The 21,097-nt window shown below is 35.1% G+C and overlaps 1 protein-coding gene across 1 annotated transcript; it reads right to left on the minus strand.

Moving 5' to 3' along the window:
• Positions 1-20,152: 20,152 nt before the first annotated feature.
• On the minus strand, positions 20,153-20,631 carry LOC129894707 (uncharacterized). Its single transcript, XM_055970366.1, has 2 exons — positions 20,427-20,631; positions 20,153-20,310 (listed from the first exon to the last, which is right to left on the minus strand). The coding sequence occupies exons 1-2, from the start codon at positions 20,629-20,631 to the stop codon at positions 20,153-20,155; spliced, it is 363 nt and encodes a 120-aa protein (XP_055826341.1).
• Between the last annotated feature and the right edge of the window lie 466 nt (positions 20,632-21,097).

Consider the following 21,097-nt stretch of genomic DNA (forward strand, 5'->3'; position numbering starts at 1 on the left):
TTAATTATATTTCTTCTCCCTTCCTATTCTTTTATACTTAATAAAGTATTTTATTTTAATTTATTTAATAATATCATAAAATTTGAACTTGTTTTTTAATAAGATTCATCCGTATAATGGAAAAGTTAGACATGACTCCAACCTATATATTTATCGAAAAATATAATTATACGGAAAAGGACGTAAACCTTAGCCTCGAATATATTGTGAAAGTCAGTAAACACCAACTCTAGGAACAAATATAACCAAAATATATCCATCTCGATTAGGCAAAATAGTGTGAGGCTTAGAGAGTTCTGAAGTATTGTTACGAGATGTTATGTACATATGAGTAATTAATACCCAAATGAAGTTATCTGCTCGCATTGATAGTAAATTTATTTTTCTTCAGTTTGAACCTGAAGTTAGGGACACCATCTGCTTCCAACTTTAACAAATTGCCGGCTACTTTCAAGTTACTGATTCATATTTAGTATATAACTTTTTAATTATAGAATTAATTACACCAAACACTCATATAATATAAGTCAGTTTTGGATAAATCTCCTATATTAGAAATTCTACCCTAACATTCTTCATGAGGTATATCCATAACTAATTAGTATATTAAAAATATAATTACAAAATTATGAATTTAAATTAAAAATAAAAAAATAATAAGAAAATAAATACTTTTTCCCCAAAAATTGCAACTATTAAAATTTGTTATAATTATATTTAGGCAATATGTTATTATTGAAAATAATCGAGTATGCTGCACAAGACTATAAGAATGTCATGCAAATGAATCCAATCGATTCACACATCATTTCTCTTATTTAGGATTTGTATGGAACTGATAATTAAAATTAATGTAATTACTGGATAGTAATTATATAATTTAGTAATTATGTAGTATAATAATTACAATGATATATTTGTTTTTCATAATGTAATTACAACATACTTGTAAACATATTGTTTTGTCACATAAATATAATTACATAGTTAATTAGATTAACTTTTTAAAATAAAAGTTAATTATCAAAAATTAAAAAGTTATTTTTTAACAAATATGTTCACTTATAAAGTTAAAATACATATTGTATCTTGAAAATATATTAATTAATAAACATATAATTAATAGAGTCTTCTAAAGACAATGTGATATTTTATGCACTCCAGCTTTTTAATGAACCAAGTTAAACTATCTAATTCACTGTGATAACTTAACGAGAATTGAGACAAGTGAAAATAATGACAATATTTTTACATGGGAATCATCCGGCTCACAAGGGTGAAAAAGTACGATCTACACCTCTGTAAAATTTCTTCCAAATTTCACTAAATCAATGAGCCTCAACAAAATTCAGATTACAACTCTTGCAATTCTACGAATTAACTCTAATTCCTAATCTTCAACAATCAACCAGATCTTCGAACCAACTTCAAGTTATGGATTCAGATTACGACGCTTGCAATTCTAGGAACAAATTGTAATTCCTTAACTTCAACAATCAAATTTCACTAAATCAATGAGTCAACAAAATTCAGATTACAACTCATACAATTCTAAGAACTAACACTAATTTCTAATCTTCAACAATTAACTAGATTTTCGAATCCACTTTAGGTTATGGATTCAGATTACAATTCTTACCATCTTAGTAACTAATTGTAATGCATAAACTTCAACAATCAATCAGATTGTTCGAACCCACTTCAAGTTATCTCCAACTTGATGTTAACACACACTTCAGTATTGTTTTTCGAAACACAAATCTAGAAAAGCAATAAGTTATAACTTAATTGAATTTCCTAATACAAAGTAGCTACACTAGAAAAATGTAAACTATATAACTATGAAACAAGTTCTTCAAGTTGGTCCTTTGTATTAGGGGCACTTCGATCTTCAGTCAGGACTATCTAAAATATTTCTCTTGCTTATCTGATTATGTTCTGTTTTTTCTTCTTAAGTTTCATAATGGAAGACCTATATTTATAGCTCTTAGCCGTGCTTCCCAGTTAGCTAAAAGCTCTTGTTTGATATGGACTCCTTATGTTACTTGGATGCTTGAGTTTATTCATCTTTGGACTCTGATTCTAGATATGCTTTGTACAAATTCATGATTTTTTTCTACTTAAGACTCATTTTTATGTGCAGAGTCCTAATACAAATTAGACTCGAAATGATGGAACACGCATCTTTTTACCTATTTCATAAACTTGTTCTATCACTTTGACAATCATCAAAATATACCAAACCCAATAAATTCCTCATTTTATATGATGAAAAACTCACACACCTTGTGTTTTGTACTCAACCTATATCAGTCAATTCTAGTCTAAATAAAGCATCAGAAGACATACGTTGGATAAATCAGGTCTGAATAATGAATTATAAAAATTATATAATATGCAGACTTTTCTCTTTTGCCATCATAAAAAATCTGTCAATTATGCAAATCAAATCTCTTGAGTTATCAATTTTAATCTTATGGACGTTGGGACTATCACAAATACAAATAAAACAATACCAAAACTATTCAGTTAGATATATCAAGATATTTGCAAAGTCAAACCGAATAGGCAAAGACCAAGAATAAATTCAACCTATTATATTAAGCAAGATAGGTGACATCATCATTATAAGCAAAAAGAGAACAAACCAGATTACTTACAGAATAAAGAAAATTGGGTTGTTGTATGAAAAAAATAAAAATTGAAAGTTGTATATTTCTTAGGATAAGCTGGAGTGTTTGAGGAGGAGTGATGATTTTGTTGCAACAACTTATAAATTTCTTGCAGACTGGCCGGATTTATCAACTTTTCTCATTTAAGTTTAGCATAGTGATTTGGGCCTTAAGATCTTTCAACATAATAACATATTTATCATGAAGAACATCAATGTTAACCTAGTGAACTTTGCGCATAACCTCATTCTATGTATTCTTTACAACCAAAGCAGCCTTCAAATGATGTAGTGGTCCCTTGAAGAAACAGGTACAACATCTTGATTTACAGAGCTTAGAGTGCTTAATTCTTTTTATTGATCATATAATGATTGCCAATTTCATTCCTAACCCCCGAATAATCTATCCCTGTTCACCAATTCTGAATAATCTTTTTATAATGAGCTCAACATGAGAACTAGCTTCTACGGAGAGGTCCCCAAGTGTTTCCTTGAATAGTTTCATTAATAATATTGAGTCCATCAGATGAACCACATCCAACTGTGTGATTATTCAGAGATTCTCCCTCGTATAATGCATCCTCCTTAACTCTCTTAAGCACATAACTCCCTTATTCAGAGATTTTCCTTGATTAGAAGTCATAGAGGATTTCTCCTCGTATAATTCCTTAATTTTTTCTTGATCATACACAAGTTGACATCTATGATTTTAAAAAGCGTTTTACTTAGGAAGAAAGATGATTGTATTGATCTGCCATTTTTTCAAACAGTGTCATTATTACTTTTAATTTTTTTTCTTTCATAAATGACTGTTACAAAGTTTTATTGAAATTCAACTTCTTTAAATGCAGATTTGTGAGGGAATGAGTGAAACATTTACATATTGGACATGTATAAGCAATCTATATTAAAATTAATTTGTAAAATAAAAGGGTCACATACCTTAATTAATATTTCAATGTTTGACTCATTTTTCAATTCTTCAGTCGATCCTTGTGATATAAGCGAATATTTTATTATATTACATGAGATATCTGAACTGTAATGATATAATGATGTACAACTAAATGTACGCGAGATTTAAAAAGAATTAGTATGTCATTTTGAGCAGATGATTTTAACCAATCATTGAGGGATACTCGTGTGATGCTAATCATCCCCAGTTTCAATCTCTTCATTTGATTGTGTTCTCTTCCCAATGTCTTTGTTAATATATCAATAATTTGTATGCTAGTGGCAATTTTTTTTTATTGATATAAGACCCTTATGTATTATGTCAATATATTTTGTTCTCTTGTGTTGCATATGATTCTTTGCAAAGTTGATAGCACTTGTGTTGTCATAAAAGATTGGAACACGTCCACTACTCATTCCAAAATCTTTTAACTGTTGTCTTATCCATAGTAAGTGTCCACAACATGAGACAACAACAACATACTCAACTTCAGCTGTCGATAATGCCACAAAGTTTTGTTTAATTATATCCCATAAGATTACCCGTGATCTAAGAAAGTGTGTCGTACCGATAATGCTTTTTCTTTCCACCAAGTACCTTTCATATTCAATGTCAGCATACCCAACTAAAAAAATTTGCTTCTCTTTGGATATACAACCCCAAATAATTCATTCTCGTTAGATATCTTAGTATTCTTTTAACAACTTTTAGGTGAGACTACTTTGTATTAGATTGAAATCTAGCACATAGTCATATTATGAAAATTATTTCAAGTTTACTTTCAGAAAGATACAAAAATAAGCCAATCATGCCTCTATAATTTTGTCTCAACTAGACACAAGCTGTCTAGGCTAAAGTTTAAGGCACATTAGCCAACCTAAGGCTAAGTGTCACAGACAAAAACTTCAACTAAGACTTTCGTGCGGTACTCGAAAACTTATCTCAAGTAAGATAAAACCCTAGATAAGCATAATAAGGAAATTCCAAATCATACATAAATCACGGGAGCAATAATATCAATAAAGGCAAAAGTATGTAATATTATTCTCGAATGAACCCAAAATGAGGCTAACGAAGCAATAAAGATATCAACAAGAATCATACTAGCTAATACAATCCAAAACTAGCAAACCGTCATGCTAAAACAATTAATGAGCTAAGCCTAAGATCAATAAATTGTAGCCTACCTCGACGCTCATCACACACATTTTGAATCCTTTATAATGGGATTTTCCTTTACAAGAAGCCTCCAAGCGCTGCCAAACTATCAAATCAGTGGTCTAGGGATCAATACGAGCAAAATGATACCCATAATGTAATAAAAAAAACTTGAGCTGAAATTTTAGACAACTATGGACTTGTGGGACCCATGTGTGGAATTATATAAATGACTTTGCCAATAGGTTCTCACCTGTTTAAGAAACTTGTGCCCCAAAGTTGGGCACACAATTCGAGCACAATCAAAGCCGAAAATAGCCTAACACCCAAACTAGCTCAAGAACACCAATTCGAGAGTAAAATGAAGAAATTAATGATAACTTATAAGTTAGAAGCGAGATTAATGACCCCAATAATGCTCCCACATCATTTCCAACTCAAACAATTGAAATCCCATAAAATCACCAAGGCCGAACTCACAAAGCTTTCTTCCCCTTTATGAAAATGAAAGAAATGAAGATCAAAAAAGCCTAGAAAAGAATTTAAGTTTTCCTGAAATTGACTTTGTTCGGACACCATCTACGACCCGTAGAAGTAACCACGGACTGTAGATAATCTCATGGAGTCAAAGCTTTGAAAGTGACAATTTTGGCCTGAGTTCCACGGACTGAACTGCTGATATGCCCAAACTTATAATCCAATTAAGAAGTATAAAGTGGTCGCTGTCAAATATAGAACCCAAATAGGTTGGGGTCGAACCCAATGAGAATGTAAAGAAAATAAATCTACTAGCACTTAAATTCAATTGTAGTCACTATTTTCAGAATGTAAAAACGCATAAAGTAAATTAGGGGTCCAGTTGTTTAACAAGTAATAATTATTAATGTTCGTAGTAAAGGAATGAAATAGACTTAAAGTTGTAAACAAAATAGAAGGTAGCTAGGACTGTGCTCCAGATGACATGTAACTCAGTAGTCGTTTTGTATTAGTGATATCGTATCAATGAGTTTGCATGTAAAATCTAGCAACCCTTGCTTTTGACCTCAGAAAACTATTCCCTCTTGGGCTCAAGTTCTTAGACGAAGGTTTTGAACCTCAAATCTCTGTTGTAGTTTTCTTTTCCTAGTCAGTACCCCTTTTCCAAGAAAGTAATGAATACATGCGAGTTTTTAATGCGTGCACTCTTTAAAAGAAAAACAAAATGAAGAAAACTATAATGCTTGCTAAACAAAGACCGAAGATCACATATACGGTTGCATACTTTGTTATTTTGTCATGGTTCCCACAATACTAGTTATGGGGTTTAATTATTCATATTCGCAATGAATGAATAAAAAAATAATGTAGATTTCATAAAACAATACTTACGTTTATGCAAAAATAAACCTTGAATCACAAGAATGAAGAACGAATCAAGAACAAACAAAAGATTGTATTGAACATTTGAATCTCAAAAGTACTCGAAGTTATGCTTCTCACAATGTTCACAATATTCAAAAGTCAGTAAAATTACTTAACTCTTCAAATAAAATGAGTTTGGGTATTTATAGAAGTATAAAACCCAATCCTAAATGAAGTAGGAAAACTTAAGTTGGTGAAGTTCACGCCTAGGCTTCACAAACCGTATTGCAGTTCACGCCTCGTGGCTCTTTCTCCATGGTGTTTAACTTGTCTCCACAAATGTGTGGTCCTCTTATTCTTGACGATCAAGCTCCAAGCTCCGTGGTCCTCTCCACACCCCGTGATGGGGTCCGTGATTCTTTACTTAGACCTTACAATTATTTTTCAACATGCCTTTCATGATCCCTTATCATGACCTGTGGTGGGATCCATGGCCCGTGAAAGGTCTTGTGGAGTTCCACTTATCAAAAATCTACTCAGTTTTAGGTCTTTATCATATCAGCATAATGGCCACCCAACATGGACCTTATAAGTCATCACGGACCATGGTGGCACTCTTTATCATGACCCAAAAATCGAGGTCATGATGGCACATATCTCAAAACCCAACCTGATGTGTAAGACTAAAAGTAAAACTCATACGAGACTGCCAAAGGAAAAGTCATTCCACAATTTAAATGGAAAGAAAGACAATGAATAAATTATCCCAAAACCTGGTGTCATAAGTATAAAAAGAATCTAATATAAGGTTCGAGTCTGAAGATACAACATAAGTCTCTGAAGGATACAAAATACCGAGAAATAAAGATAGACTAGTGACGATCCGAATTCTAGGACCGCACCACTAATCTGAAAATACACAATCTGCTAGAATATTAGTTGTCACGTGAGGTACCCTGACTAGTATTTGCATCAAAAAGGGACACAGAAGTAGGGGTGAGTACAATTCACATATACTCAGTAGGTTTTAGCCGACTGAGTATAAGGAATTAATCAAACTTATGAAATAAAATAAGGAACGCTTCCACCTACATACAGAAAAGTCCCACTTCGGCATCAGTACGACTAGTTTATATATATAATGTCATGAGTAAAGTAAGCCCATAATAACAACTCATAATCACAACTAACCAGATAATTCAAGCAGCACAGATATCAATGCAATGCAATGCAATATGATGATGCAATGATGTGGTGGTATGGTGGAATCAAGACTGTCGCACAGCCTATCATATACACCTTCTGAGTTATGCTACCAAGCAGGACCCATGGGGGTCTCGCAGATCATATACCTCAATCACAATATCTCATTATCCTTTCCACCTCCTCATGGTCAAGGGATCACAATGCTTCATTTTTTTTTTCAAAAAGAATTTCCATATTTCTCAATTCTCATGTTTTATGATATGATGAATGAGGATGAATGCATCAAAACACATATGGCATGGAAGAAATATTCAATTCAACATGTAGTACAATGTTCAAAGTTCTCAAAACTTAACCTACATATGATACTCACCCTCAATAAATAGAAATGGGAAGGAAATATTTCAATTTAAGTGTTCACCACTTTCTCAATAATATTTGAATACTCAGGCATGCTCAAAACCCCCAACTCAACCCCTTAGGCGGGCATCACAATTCAAATAATATCCTCAAGCCTCTCTCCCAGGCAAATCATGAGTCACATGTTCTCAAAACAAATAAGATAACAAATAAGGCCCCCACAAGGGCTATGTAATACAAATAAGCCCCTACACGACAACACATAAATAAATCCCCACATGGACATCATAATATTTATAATATCCTCAGCTCATACTACAACTCTATCCCAAAGTCTATAATAAATGAATGACTAATTACCCCATCTCAGTCTCTAAGAAGGATAGTCAAACCTAACTCAATTGTCGAAACCGCACTCGAACACCTCCATTAGATAAATTACTCTCGAATTCAATACCCAGAATGACAACCCACTATCAAGAATAGAACATACACATCACAAGGAGTCCAACGACACCCATATTAATAGGTTTCAGAATTAGGGGTAAAATGGTCCAAAAAATAATTATTTTTGAAAAGGTTCAAATCTGGAATTTTATTTGAAAATTATTTTCTACACATCGATTAGAGTTTGTGGCTGAAAAATCCATTAAAATCGAGCAATAATCAAGTTTCAAATCATAAAAATACAATTTTCTAACTTGGAAGAAAACCCCATAACCCACCTTTAAAATCTTGATTTAAAGATGTTTTGGAAGATAATAATTACAGAAACTAATAAAGAATAATTTCATCACGATGTTCCTTGCGGAAAAACTCACAATTTAGACCCAAGAATCATTAAAAATTGAGCTAAGATGACCAAGAAACAATCCTCCAAAATCCATTAAAATTTCAACTCAAAAATGATAAAGGCAACAACTAGATTAGCGAATTTACCTCACACAAAGCTTCTAATCAAGTTTATGAGCTCAAACTAGATTTCTATGAAAAAACTACACAATTTAGAGCTTTGAATCACTGAATTAGGATCTAAGATGACCAAGAAATCATCTTCCAAAGTTTACAAAAATTTGAATCTGGAAATGGTCGAGGCAGCATCTAAAACATCAAATCTTACCTCCAACGAAACTTCTAATTAAGATTCTGAGCTCAATGGACTCCCCATGAAATTCTCTTGAACATAGCCTATTGAATCGCCAAATTTGAACTTGAAAAACTCAAGAAATGAGGGTTCAAAGTTGAGAGAAAAATCTGCACTTTTGCACCAGTTTTTTTTTGATTTTTGCATTATTTAAAGTCTCCGAACGGACCTTTGTAATTCGTTCGAAACCCGATAAAAATTAATCAGATATGTTACCCTACTAAATTTGATATTTTGGACTCAATGGCGCATTCAAATTATCATACAAGATTATTTTAATAAAAAGTGAATCCCACATCAAAGTGTTATTTTAAGCCAAATTCCACAATGGGCCTCGGGATTAGATCAAAGATGTTAGAAAGCAAACGAAGGGTCATCTTAGACCAAAATTAATATTTTAAAACTAACCGCGCTGTCAGAATTTTCATCCAAGTAAGTTTTCCAATAATGTTGACCAAAGTCAACCATTGACTAACTTTCAAAGTCAAAAGCGCCAAATGGCCCTAAACTCGTATTGATTATCTCGATAGTCATGTCGATAATGCTACTAGCCTAATTTGGGCATTTTGAAGCTGATGGAACTATCATAATTCAAAATCAAGGTCTCCTTAACCCAAGACTCGAAAAGTCGCAACTAAACCAACTTAGGCCTTCAAAATGCCAAAATGAGCTCGGGACCTATAAAAATTCAGCCAATACTTCTTTTAGACCAAAAACCATCCCCAAATCTAACGGAGTTGTCGGAATTCGATTCTATGTATCGAAACTCTGAAAGTTGACCAAAGTCAAACCTTGGACTAAAATTCCTTAAATTCCCAACTCAAGACCTCAAATCTTCGTTACAACTCCAAAACTAATTCCGTAAACTCTCCTAGACCAATCTCCACATTTTGGAGCTGCTAAAATTGATGAAATTCCGTTCTGATACCCATAGCTCCGGTTAGTACCAAAAATCACATTTTTACCTTTTAACTCTATAAAACTTAAGAATTTGCACAATTTACAAATCATTAAGATTTTGACACTTTCAACCATACAAACCAATCAAATAATATTTGAGGGCACTAATGATAGGGGTAAAATGATAATTTCACACAAATTTTAACAAAATGACCCTCAAGGTCATTACACTCTTGGTCCTTGACTGCAATACTTTTCTTCATCAAAACTCACCAATAAGCCCAAACTCATGTGCGATCTAATTTTCCTGCAAAATGAACAAAAAAACACATCATATTTATAAAAATATGCTTGAGACTCACACTAATTCACCATTTTGAGCATCAAAAGTGTCGTAAATATGCGACACATCAACTACGAATTATAGATCATTCTATGGATCATAGAACAACTTGTGAAATAAAGTCTTGAAAGTTGGAAATTTAATCTGACTTTCCAACTCAGATTCAGCTTCTTTAGTGCCTACAATGCCTTGTACTCTAACTCTACAGGAAAATGACATGCCTTTCGAAATACTAACTAATATGGTGACATACCAATGGGTTTTCTGAAAGCTGTTCGATAAGACCATAGAGAATCATCAAGATTTCTTGACCAGTCAGTCCTATTTGCATTTACAAACTTAGCCAAGATCTTCTTTATTTTCCTATTAGACACTTCAACTTGCCCGCTCGACTGAGGATGATATGGGGTGGCTACCTTGTTCTTTTTTACAACTTATTTGGTAGATAGAGTCCAAAAGATCTTGGTACAAAAATGAGACCCCCCATCACTAATAATTTCTCTCGGAGTACCAAACTTGGGAAAATATATTCTTTTTCAGAAAATGAGCTACACTCTTACTCTCATTATTTGCTAAGGAAACTGCTTCAACCCACTTGGAGACATAGTTGAGTGCAACCAGAATACACTTCGTCCCATATGAGCTCATGAATGGTCCCAAGAAATCAATACCCCAGACATCAAAAAGCTCAACCTCTAAGATTGGAGTCATAGGAACTCTTGGTGCCTTGATATAGCACCTTGCCTTTGGCATTTATCGCAACTCTTCACCGGATCATATGCATCTCTATAGATTGTAGGCCAGTAATATCCGTATTGAAGTACCTTTTGAGCTGTTCAGGCTCCACTATGATGTCCATCCACTAGAGAAGAGTGACACACCTCAAAAATACTCAGCGTCTCAGCTTCCAGCACACACTGCCTGATTAGATTGTCATCACACATTCTAAACAAGTAAGGCTTATCACAAAAATACATTTTCACATCATGTAGGAACTTCTTCCTCTGCTGGAACATCAGGTCTTCGGGCATCATATCACTAACCAGATAGTTGGAAAAGTCAACATACAAGGAATAAGGTTAAGCGTATCAGCTAATACCTGCTCATCTGGGAAGGAATCATCAATATCAAGCTCATCCCCTTCTCTTTTTTCAACTTCTAACCTCGACAAGTGGTCTGCTATTGAATTTTTACAACCCTTTCTATCCTTAACTTTAAAGTTAAATTCTTGTAGCAAGAGAACCCATCTGATCAACCTTGGCTTTGTGTTTTTCTTTGCCATTAAGTACCTCAAAGCTGCATGGTTAGTGTGCACTATCACTTTTGTACCCAAAAGGTACGCTCTGAATTTCTCGAACACATAAATAGCTGCTAGCACTCCTGCTTAGTGACAATATAGTTCTTCTGAGCTGCATTGAGTGCCTTTCTTGCATAGTATATGGGGTGAAAAATCTTGTCGCACTCTTGCCCTAGCACAACCCCAAAAGCTACACCACTAGCATTGTATATGATCTCGAATGGTTCAGACAAGTCTGGAGCAACAATCGCTGGAGCTGAAATCAGTTTCTCTTTCAAGTGCTTGAATACTTTCATGCACTCATCAAAATTGAACTTTACCTCCTTCTCCAACAACTTACACAATGGGTGTGCAATTTTAGAGAAGTCCTTGATGAATCGCCTGTAGAAACCTGCATATACCAAGAAACTGTGGATACCCTTCAAAGAGATAAGAGGGGGAAGCTTCTCAATAACCTTTATCTTTGCTTTGTCCACCTCCAGACCTTTTTCAAAAATTTTGTAGCCTAGCACAATACCTTCTTTGAACATGAAATAGTACTTTTCCCAGTTAAGAATAGGTTGGCCTCTTCACATATCTGCAATGACCTGCTAAGATTAAACAAACAGTCAACAAAAGTATCACCTACCACATAAAAGTCATCCATAAATACTTGTAGAGTATCCTCTACCATATATGAAAAGATCAACATCATACGCCTCTGGAATCTGGCGGGCCTATTATATAGTTAAAAAGGCATGTGCTTGAACGCAATTATGACGTATGGACATGTAAATGTGGTTTTTTCTTGATCCTCCGGTGCTATTGAGATCTGATTATAGCAGAGTACCCATCTAGAAAGCAATACTAACCTCTACTTGCCAGCATGTCTAGCATCTGGTCCATAAAAGGCATTGGGAAATGGTCTTTGAAGGTCCATTTATTGAGTTTTCTACATTCCAGTCAGACTCGCCATCTTGTGACCGACTGAAGTGGAACTACTCATTTTTTTCATTAACAACAATGGTCATACCACTCTTCTTGGGAACACACTGCACATAACTAACTTAACTGTTGTTTGAAATCAAATACACCACTGTTGTATCAAGCCACTTTATAATCTCCTTCTTCTCTACCTCTTGCACATGTGGGTTCAATCTCCGCTAGTGCTCAATGTTAGGAATGTAATCCTTCTCTAACTGAATTTTAAGAGTGCAAATTCCAGGAGGTATGCCAATGATATTAGTAATGGTCCAACCAATTGCTTTCTTGTACCTTTTTAGAACCTCGACAAGTGCCCCAACCTACTCTTCATTAAGATCTACATCAATAATGACTGGAAAGGTATTATTCTCACCCAAGAACACTTAGATGACATGGCAACTCTTTTAGTTCAAGTATAGACAGCTCTTTAATGGATGGTTTGTCAAGAGGATTTGGTTTATTCATCAAATCAAGATCTAGATTTTTTGGAGCATAAGAGTGTGCTTCTAATCCCTGCAAAGTATTTAAAGTCTGATCGTACTCCTCTAAGCCATCACCCTCAAAATTTATGATCACGACAACGAAGGTCTCAACAATAAACCTTTACTTAATAGATATCTCAATGATCGTTTCATCAGCTACATCGATCATAGAAATCACTGTCATGTATTTAGGTTGCTTTATCGAATTGCACACATTAAATTTAACCTTCTCATTATTTATCCTGAATGTGAGATCACCGCTTTCCATATCCACCAAAGCTCTACTCGTGGCAAAAAATGGTCTTCCCAAGATTATGGGAACTTTGAACTCCACCTCGCAGTCCAAGATGAAAAAATCAACAAGGAATATGAACATGTCCACTCTTACTAGCACATCACATAGAATCCCCATGGGGTTCTTCAGTGATCTGTCAGCCATCAACAACCTCATTATAATCGGTTTGGGGGCTCCTAAGAGAAACTATAGATCACAAATGGCATGAGTTGAATGCACTAATAGTGCATTGAATAATGAATGCTCCTGGATCCTCCTTCTTTTCAACTAACTACCTTGTAGCAATAGCACTACAATGGTGTAGGTTATAAACTAGCTCGAAAGTGATTGTCCTTTTCTTAGTAACCAGGTCTTTCATGAACTTTACATAGCTTAGAATTTGATCCAAAACTTCTAAAAATGGAATATTCATAGACAACTCTTTCAGCATAGTGATGAATTTCAAGAATTTTCCATCCTCAGCCTTCTTCTTCAATCTCCTTGGGAATGGAGAAGACAGTTTGCGAATTTGTGGCAATGATTGTACTACCTATGCTTCCGCTGGCTGTTTGCCTTTTGAATTCTCTGTCATCTTTGGCTCTGTCACTATCTCCTCAACCTTGTCATTATAATCAATCAGAACTGCATCATGTGTACTACTCCTTGCCTATTCGTTGGTGTCTGATGCAATATCCTTTTCCTGCTCAATACCTATAGGTGTTGATACCTAAATCATACTTCTGTTCATCATTGTCATACATTGCCCATCTTTATTAGGGTTTTGTACAGTATCGCTGAGAAGTGTACCATTCTTTCTTTGATTCAGTATTGCTGATAACTATCCCATCTAGTATTCCAACTATTTGATAAAAGTGGAGTGTGAATTTTCCAGCTGACCCATGTTTGACATATCTCCTTTCAAATATTTTACACCTGCATCAGTTGACTCTATGTTTTGTATAACCTTGGCCAGCATGTCTTTCATTCTCGAATTTCCAGAACTACCCCTAGCTCGATCTTTGTTCCCTAGAGGCACATACACACCGCTTTGGTCATTGTTAAAATTATATTTTCTTTGCTAGTCCCCTTGATCATGGTTTTTATCTCAGTCATAATAGCCATCCTTTTGAAAGTTTTGACTTTGATATCTAGAATTGTAATTCCGTAAACCCCCTGGTTGTTCAGACATTTAGCACCCTCTTTAAAATCTATCTCTGGCTCGTCGTACCTGTTTGCACCTCCAACTAAGTTAAGTTTCTGTTTGGCCCCAAGTTTCTAAATATTCTTGACAAGTTATTCTTGGTGAAGTTTTGGTGAAGGTTCACCATGTGTTTGGCCATAAATTTTCCCAAGTTTTGGTGAAGTTTTAAAAAATATTATTATGTACCTGTAAGTTCTAAAAATTATTAAAAATATCGATTAGTTTGTATTATCATTTTATAATGAGCATGTTCCATTAAAAAAAATGTTTATAACATAATTGATAATAATCAACAACAACAAAATAATAATATGGGAAAGAGGAATACATTGAAACAATTTTTTTTCCTCAGTCTTGTCACTCAAACTATTCTTTTATAATATCTTCCCATATTGTAGGAACAATCTCTTCTCAACAAACTTTCCTTTCAAGATCAGATGACCAAGAAGACGAAGCAATTGAGTAAGTTGGTAGATAAATATTTAGTTAGAATTAATAAATGATGGATGTTTTTATAAAATATAAAAGTTTGGGGTAATTTTTAAATTTTTAAAACTTTCCAAGTTCCCAAGTTCGAGTTTTTTCTAGAACTTAGAACCTTTGAATTTTTGCCAAATATATCTGTCAAGTAATGGAAAATTATATGGAAAAACACTAGCTCCCAAAATTTAAAAAAGTTTTTCCCAAAAACTACTTGGGGCCATGTTGCTACCAAAGCACACACAAGTGTACGCGGTTTAATAAGTATTAAAGTGACTCTTTTCAGAGCCGTATTATCAAACCCAAAGAACTCTAATGAAGCACTTGTCAACTTCTCGAGGAACTCAATTACTCGTGTGTGTTGCAAATAGTTGAGTTTTGTTACTTCTAGTTCTAACTATTGAAAATAATATTAGAAGCGATTCAATGATTTTACTGATGTTTAATCAAATTAAGAATAAATTGCATGGTTGTAGCACTTATAGATTTGAGGCCTATAAGTTCTTCCTTCGCTCCTGTTTGTCAAAACTTTGAATAAAACTAAATGAATAATAAAAAATACAAGTGTGATATTTATAGCATCAAAAAAATAGGAAGCTTCATTAGCTATACTAAGTCCGCACGTGGAGGCATCTCGGGAGTCCCCAAGAGCTCGTTGAGCATCATAGGAGATAGTGGGACATCCACTCCCTACATAGTAACATAGTGGGTTGCGGGTATCCAGTAGGAAGTTCACGTAGAACTCCCTCACCTTGTGTAGGTTGCACATCTGTGGGTCTGCAAATACAAAGCTCATGTTGAGCTCTATCAACCTCCTCATGATTTGAGGGAATTCTCTAGCCAAGCTTTCATCATCAATTGACATATCTAGGAAGTATCGGGACTCAACATGTTTCTTGTACCAGTTTTTACTAGCCTGGTGCCTTGTATTCAAGCCAAATCTATGGGTTTGTCCTCATGGGATAGAAGAAACAGGTAGTATGAAAGGCATACTCGTTTTTCGTTTTTGACTACTCGTGGCTTGTTCCTTACCTTTTCTATGGTTTGACGACATAATAGCCTATAATCAATATAAACAACACATAAGCCTTTCCAAATTTGGACTTAAAACACCGATCAAACACTACCATGAAACTACCCCACACTTAACCATTATCATCAAGTGCATATCAACATAAGGTACTCAGACTTTTTCTATTTTAATAATTAGGGCAGACATGCAGTCTCAACAGTCAAGAACAAGCACAATAAGAGAGTATATGCATTCCGCATTCCTAACTTCAAGGACTAAACATATTTCATGCTTCAATAATCCTTAACTAATTTAGCATGCTACTCAAGAATTCACATGGTTAATCATTTAAGCATAACCCTTAACAATTACAAGAAATTAACCATATTTATGTAACAAAGATTTCACAATATAATCATAATTCACCATTTGACCGAATTCCACATGATTGCTCCTCAAGAATTCACAAAACTTGTTCATAATCCCACAATTTTACCCATTCCTCATAGTTTCCAACCTAGGGTTTTAGTTCAAGAACTTCACCTAATAACATCTCCCAAAAAAATAAATTTAAAAATAAAATCCTTCTACCCACAATAATTAAAAACTAATATCAAGCCAAGAATAAGAAGAATTTCGAAATTTGTGACCCACAAGCATACCCACAACAATTTTCATCTCCCAAAATAAAGAAAAGGTGAAGAAACATACCTTGATAATTGGCGAAGAGGAAAAACACAAGCAAAACCACTTGAATTCCAAGAGAGTGTCGCAGATTTGAGAAGAGAAGAGAGTTTGGGAGTTGGAGAGAGGGAATTATCATGAAAATTGGGTGAGGGAATGGGGTTTTAAGGTTGAATCATTGGGTAATAAAGGGAATGGGGTCGGTTTATTTAATTGAAGATGGGTTAGACCCATCTTTTTAATGAAAAGATCCTAAAATCTGCCTAAAGTTCATGATGCGGACTTGTCGCGGACTTAACTGTCCAAGCGCCAAAAAAATTTTAAAAATATAATTAGCCTAAGAGTTGCTAGGTCCGCGATAAGGACTTTGCAAGCACTTTACTTAAACCAAAAATTAACCTATAATTGAGAACCTGGGCCCTTTTTATTCATGGTGGGAGTGTGTCTGTGACGTAGACTCTACTGTTAAGCAATTGCCCCTCTTTTTTTTCAAGTACAATTTATCACAAGACTAAATTTACAAGAAAACAAAATAAAATCAAACAATCCTCAAAACAAAAATTACAATGTCAAAGTATTTAATCTTACACCACCTCATGGGTTGCCTCTAGTATAACGTTTGATTTATTGTCGCGGCATGACTCAACTCCTTTATTACTCATTTTCATGCTCTATTTCCTCCTCTTCACGTTCTATATCCTTTCTAAAATAATGCTTCACTCATTTTTCATTCACCACAAACGTGGTCGTTATTGTAATGTTCCATAATTCTACGGCTCCATGCAATGACATTCGCACCACCTCAAAGGGCCCGCTCCACTTAGATATGAGCTTACCTTGAAAGAGACGTAAACGTGAGTTAAAGAGGAGTATCTTTTGTCTGGGCTTGAATGTGTGAGAAATAATGTGCTTATCATGCCATCTTTTTTTCTCTCCCTATAGAGTTTGGCATTTTCATAGGCGTGGAGCCTGAATTTCTCTAACTCGTATACCTGATCCATGTGCTTCCTTTCTACTAGCTACGAATCCAAATTTAGCTTCTTTATAGCCTATTAGGCTTGATGCTCTTGCTCAACAAGCAGGTGATATATTTCTCCAAACACCATATGGTATGGCCAAGTTCCAATGGGTGTCTTGTATGCAATCCGATAAGCCTACAACACTTCATCTAGTTTGAGGGACCAATATTTCCTTATGGCATTTACAGTCTTCTGGAGGATTTGCTTCACCTTTTTATTAGAAACTTTGACCTGCTCACTTGTTTTGGGGTGATATGCTGTTTTCACCTTGTGCCTAACACCAAACTTAGCTAAAAGATTATTTACAGTCTGATTAATGAAATGCTTACCTCCATAGCCGATGATGGCTATTGGGTTGCTGAAACTTGTGAAGATATGCTTCTTTAGAAATCGACTTACCACTTTTGAATCATTGATAGGAAAGGCGATGGCCTCAATACATTTTGACACGTAATCAACTTCCACTAAGATGTATTGATTTCCATAAGAAAGTGGGAAGGGAACCATGAATTCCATTCCCCATACATCAAAGATCTCGATCTCCAGAATGTTATTCAATGGCATTTCATGCCTTCTTGATATCGTACCCATTCTGTGACATTGATCGTAGTTCTTGACAAAACCTGCAGCATCTTTAAATAAAGTGGGCCAAAATAAACTAAATTGTAGTAGTGCTCCCCTCTATGATGTCCTCCATAGGCTGATGAATGACATCTTTGTAGCACTTGGTGAACTTCAATTTCAGGCACATACCTTCAAATCATTCTGTCAGTACCTTGTTTGAAAAGGTATGAGTCATTCCAGATGTAGTACTTTGCCTCGTACATCAACCTCTTCCTTTGTTGGGAGGTTGCTCCTGGGTGAAAGACTCCACTCATGATGTAGTTGATGATATCAACATACCATGGTAACTCAACCACTTCCAAAGCTAACAACTATTTATCTGGAAACTCCTCTTTTATTTGGATCTGTTTACCTATATGCGATGAGTTCTCCAATCTAGACAAATGGTCTGCAATTTGATTCTTACAGACTTTTTAATCCTTGATTTCTCTATCAAACTCTTATAACAACAGGATCCATCTGATTAGCCTTGGCTTGGCATCCTTCTTCCTTAATAATTACCTGAGAGCTGCATGGTTAGTATAAACAAAAACCTTTGTGACTACCAGGTATGAGCAGAATTTGTCAAACGCATACACTAGTGCAAGCATCTCCTTCTCTGTGAAAGTATAGTTTGCTTGGACTAAATCGAGAGTCTTGATGGCATAGTAGATTGAATGAAAGTTCTTTTCCTTTCTTTTCCCTAGAACATCTCCCACTTCTATGTCACTAGAATCATATATGAGCTCAAAGAGTAACTCCCAGTTAGGAGCTATCAAGATTGGGGCTTCATCCAACCTTGGCTTTAGGAGCTCAAACTCCTGCAAATAATTTTCATCAAACAAAAATTTTACCTCTTTTTCTAGGAGGCTGCACATGGGCCTGGCAATCTTTGAAAAATCTTTGATGAATCTCATATAGAAATTAGCATGTCCCAAGAAGTTGTGGACACCTTTGACTCAAATTAGAGGTGGTAGTTTTTCAATCACTTCAATTTTTTCTTTGTCTACCTCTAGTCCTTCTTTGGAAACTTGGTGGCCTAACACAATGCTCTCCTTTACCAGGAAATGAAATTTTTCCTAGTTTAGGATAAGATTGGTCTACTCATACCTTGCTAAGACCTTTTCCAAGTTTTGGAAACAAAGATCAAAAGATCCCCCCAAAGACTGAGAAGTCATCCATAAAGATTTCTACAAAATCCTCTACCATATCGTGGGAGATTACCATCGTGTATCTTTGGAATGTGGCAGGAGCATTGCATGTGAAAGTAGTCTTTTCCTGGTCTTCCAGCATAATGGTGATATGATTATATCCTGAATACCCATCCAGGAAGCAATAATACGCTTGTCCAGCCAACCTATCTAATATCTGATCAATGAATGGGCCTGGGTAGTGGTCTTTTCTTGTGGCATAATTCAACCTCCTATAGTCCATGCAAATGCGTCATCTAGTGACTGTTCTGGTGGGGATTAACTCATTTTTTAATTTTGTTATTACAGTTATGCCACCCTTTATTGGCACACACTGGATGGACTTACCCACTTGCTGTCTGAAATAGGGCATATAATTCCTACATCTAACCACTTGATAGTCTCTTTTCTCTCTACATCCTTCATGACAGGATTTAGTCTGTGTTGTGGTTGTGCACTTGGCTTATTCCCCTCTTCCATGAATATCATGTACATGCATAAAGCTGGGCTAATCCCATGTAGATCAACCATCTTCTATCCTATTGCTTTCTTGTACATTTTTAGCACTTTTAGAGCTGTTGTGACCTATATTTCAGACAACAAAGAAGAAATGATCACTGGTAAAGTATTATCAATTCCAAGAAAAGCATACCTGAGATGGGCTTGAAGCGGCTCCAACTCTAATTTAGGAGCTTCCTCTAAGGATGGTTTGGGTGAAGGACCCAATAATCTACCTAACATTTCCACATTTTTCTTCCACATACTTACATTTGGAATGTCTAACATGCTGGCTAACTCCTTTGATTCCACGTCACCTTTAATATCTTGACCCACTAACATTCTTTATAAGGATTTTTTTCTAAAACACACTAAGCTGCCACTTCCTCATCAATTACAGTTATTGCAGACAAATCTTCATAAACTATGGGCAATTTCAATGCTTGATAGGCATCAAATACCTCGACCTTGTCATGTGCCCTCATGGTCAATCTACTTGCAGTTACATCAATTAGTGCTCCTCCTATTTCTAAGAATGGGCATCCCAGGAATAAAGGACCTCTGGGTCAGGCTCAAAATCTAAAATAATAAAGTCCACAGGAAAAATAAGGGATCCTACTTAGACTAACACATCCTCAATGATACCATTTGGCCTAGCCACAGAACGATCAGCCAATTGCAACACAATTGTGGTCTGTTTGTGTTCTCCAAGGCCTAATTTTTTAAGCATAGATCTACGCATCAAGTTTATACTTGCACCCAAATTATAGAGACCTCTAGCATTGTTGTACTTACCAATGGTTTCCTGTACTATGAAACTCCCTGGGTCTTTCTTCTTAACTGGGAGCATGAATTTATATAGAATAACTACACTCTTTAGTGAGTGCTACCATCTCATATTCTGCCAACTTACTCTTGTTAGCCACTGTCTTTAACATACTTAGCATATTTTGGAATATCCTGCAAAATATCAATTAAAGGTAAGTTAATTTGTACCTATTTCAACATGTCTATGAACTTCTCAAAACACTCCTCCTCATTCTTCTTTTTGAACTTCTGTGGAAATAGAGAATGTGGTTTTGCTTTTGGTTCGTGGTCAGATTTTGGGAAGCTAGGTTCATTTGATTCAATAGTTGTTTCTTTACCTTTACTCTCACTAACTTTGCTTTGCAGAGCCAACTAAGCTAATGGGCGACCACTTCAGGTACTCATAATATTTACCTGCTTCGGGTTTAGGGTAGTGTTACCTAGTAGACCACCTTGCTAGCGAGTGTTTTGAGCACTAGCTAGCTGTTGAACCCACTTCTCTAAGTTGT

This window comes from Solanum dulcamara, chromosome 7, assembly GCF_947179165.1.
Source record: "Solanum dulcamara chromosome 7, daSolDulc1.2, whole genome shotgun sequence".
Taxonomy (NCBI): domain Eukaryota; kingdom Viridiplantae; phylum Streptophyta; class Magnoliopsida; order Solanales; family Solanaceae; genus Solanum; species Solanum dulcamara.

Excerpts from the sequence above, each read along its gene's own strand:
- LOC129894707 (XM_055970366.1), bottom strand. The coding sequence starts at position 20,631 with ATGCTCCCAGTTAAGAAGAAAGACCCAGGGAGTTTCATAGTACAGGAA. Across the intron at positions 20,311-20,426 it reads TTCTGTGGCTAGGCCAAATG|AAATAGGAGGAGCACTAATT; the intron begins GTATCATTGAGG and ends GCCCATTCTTAG.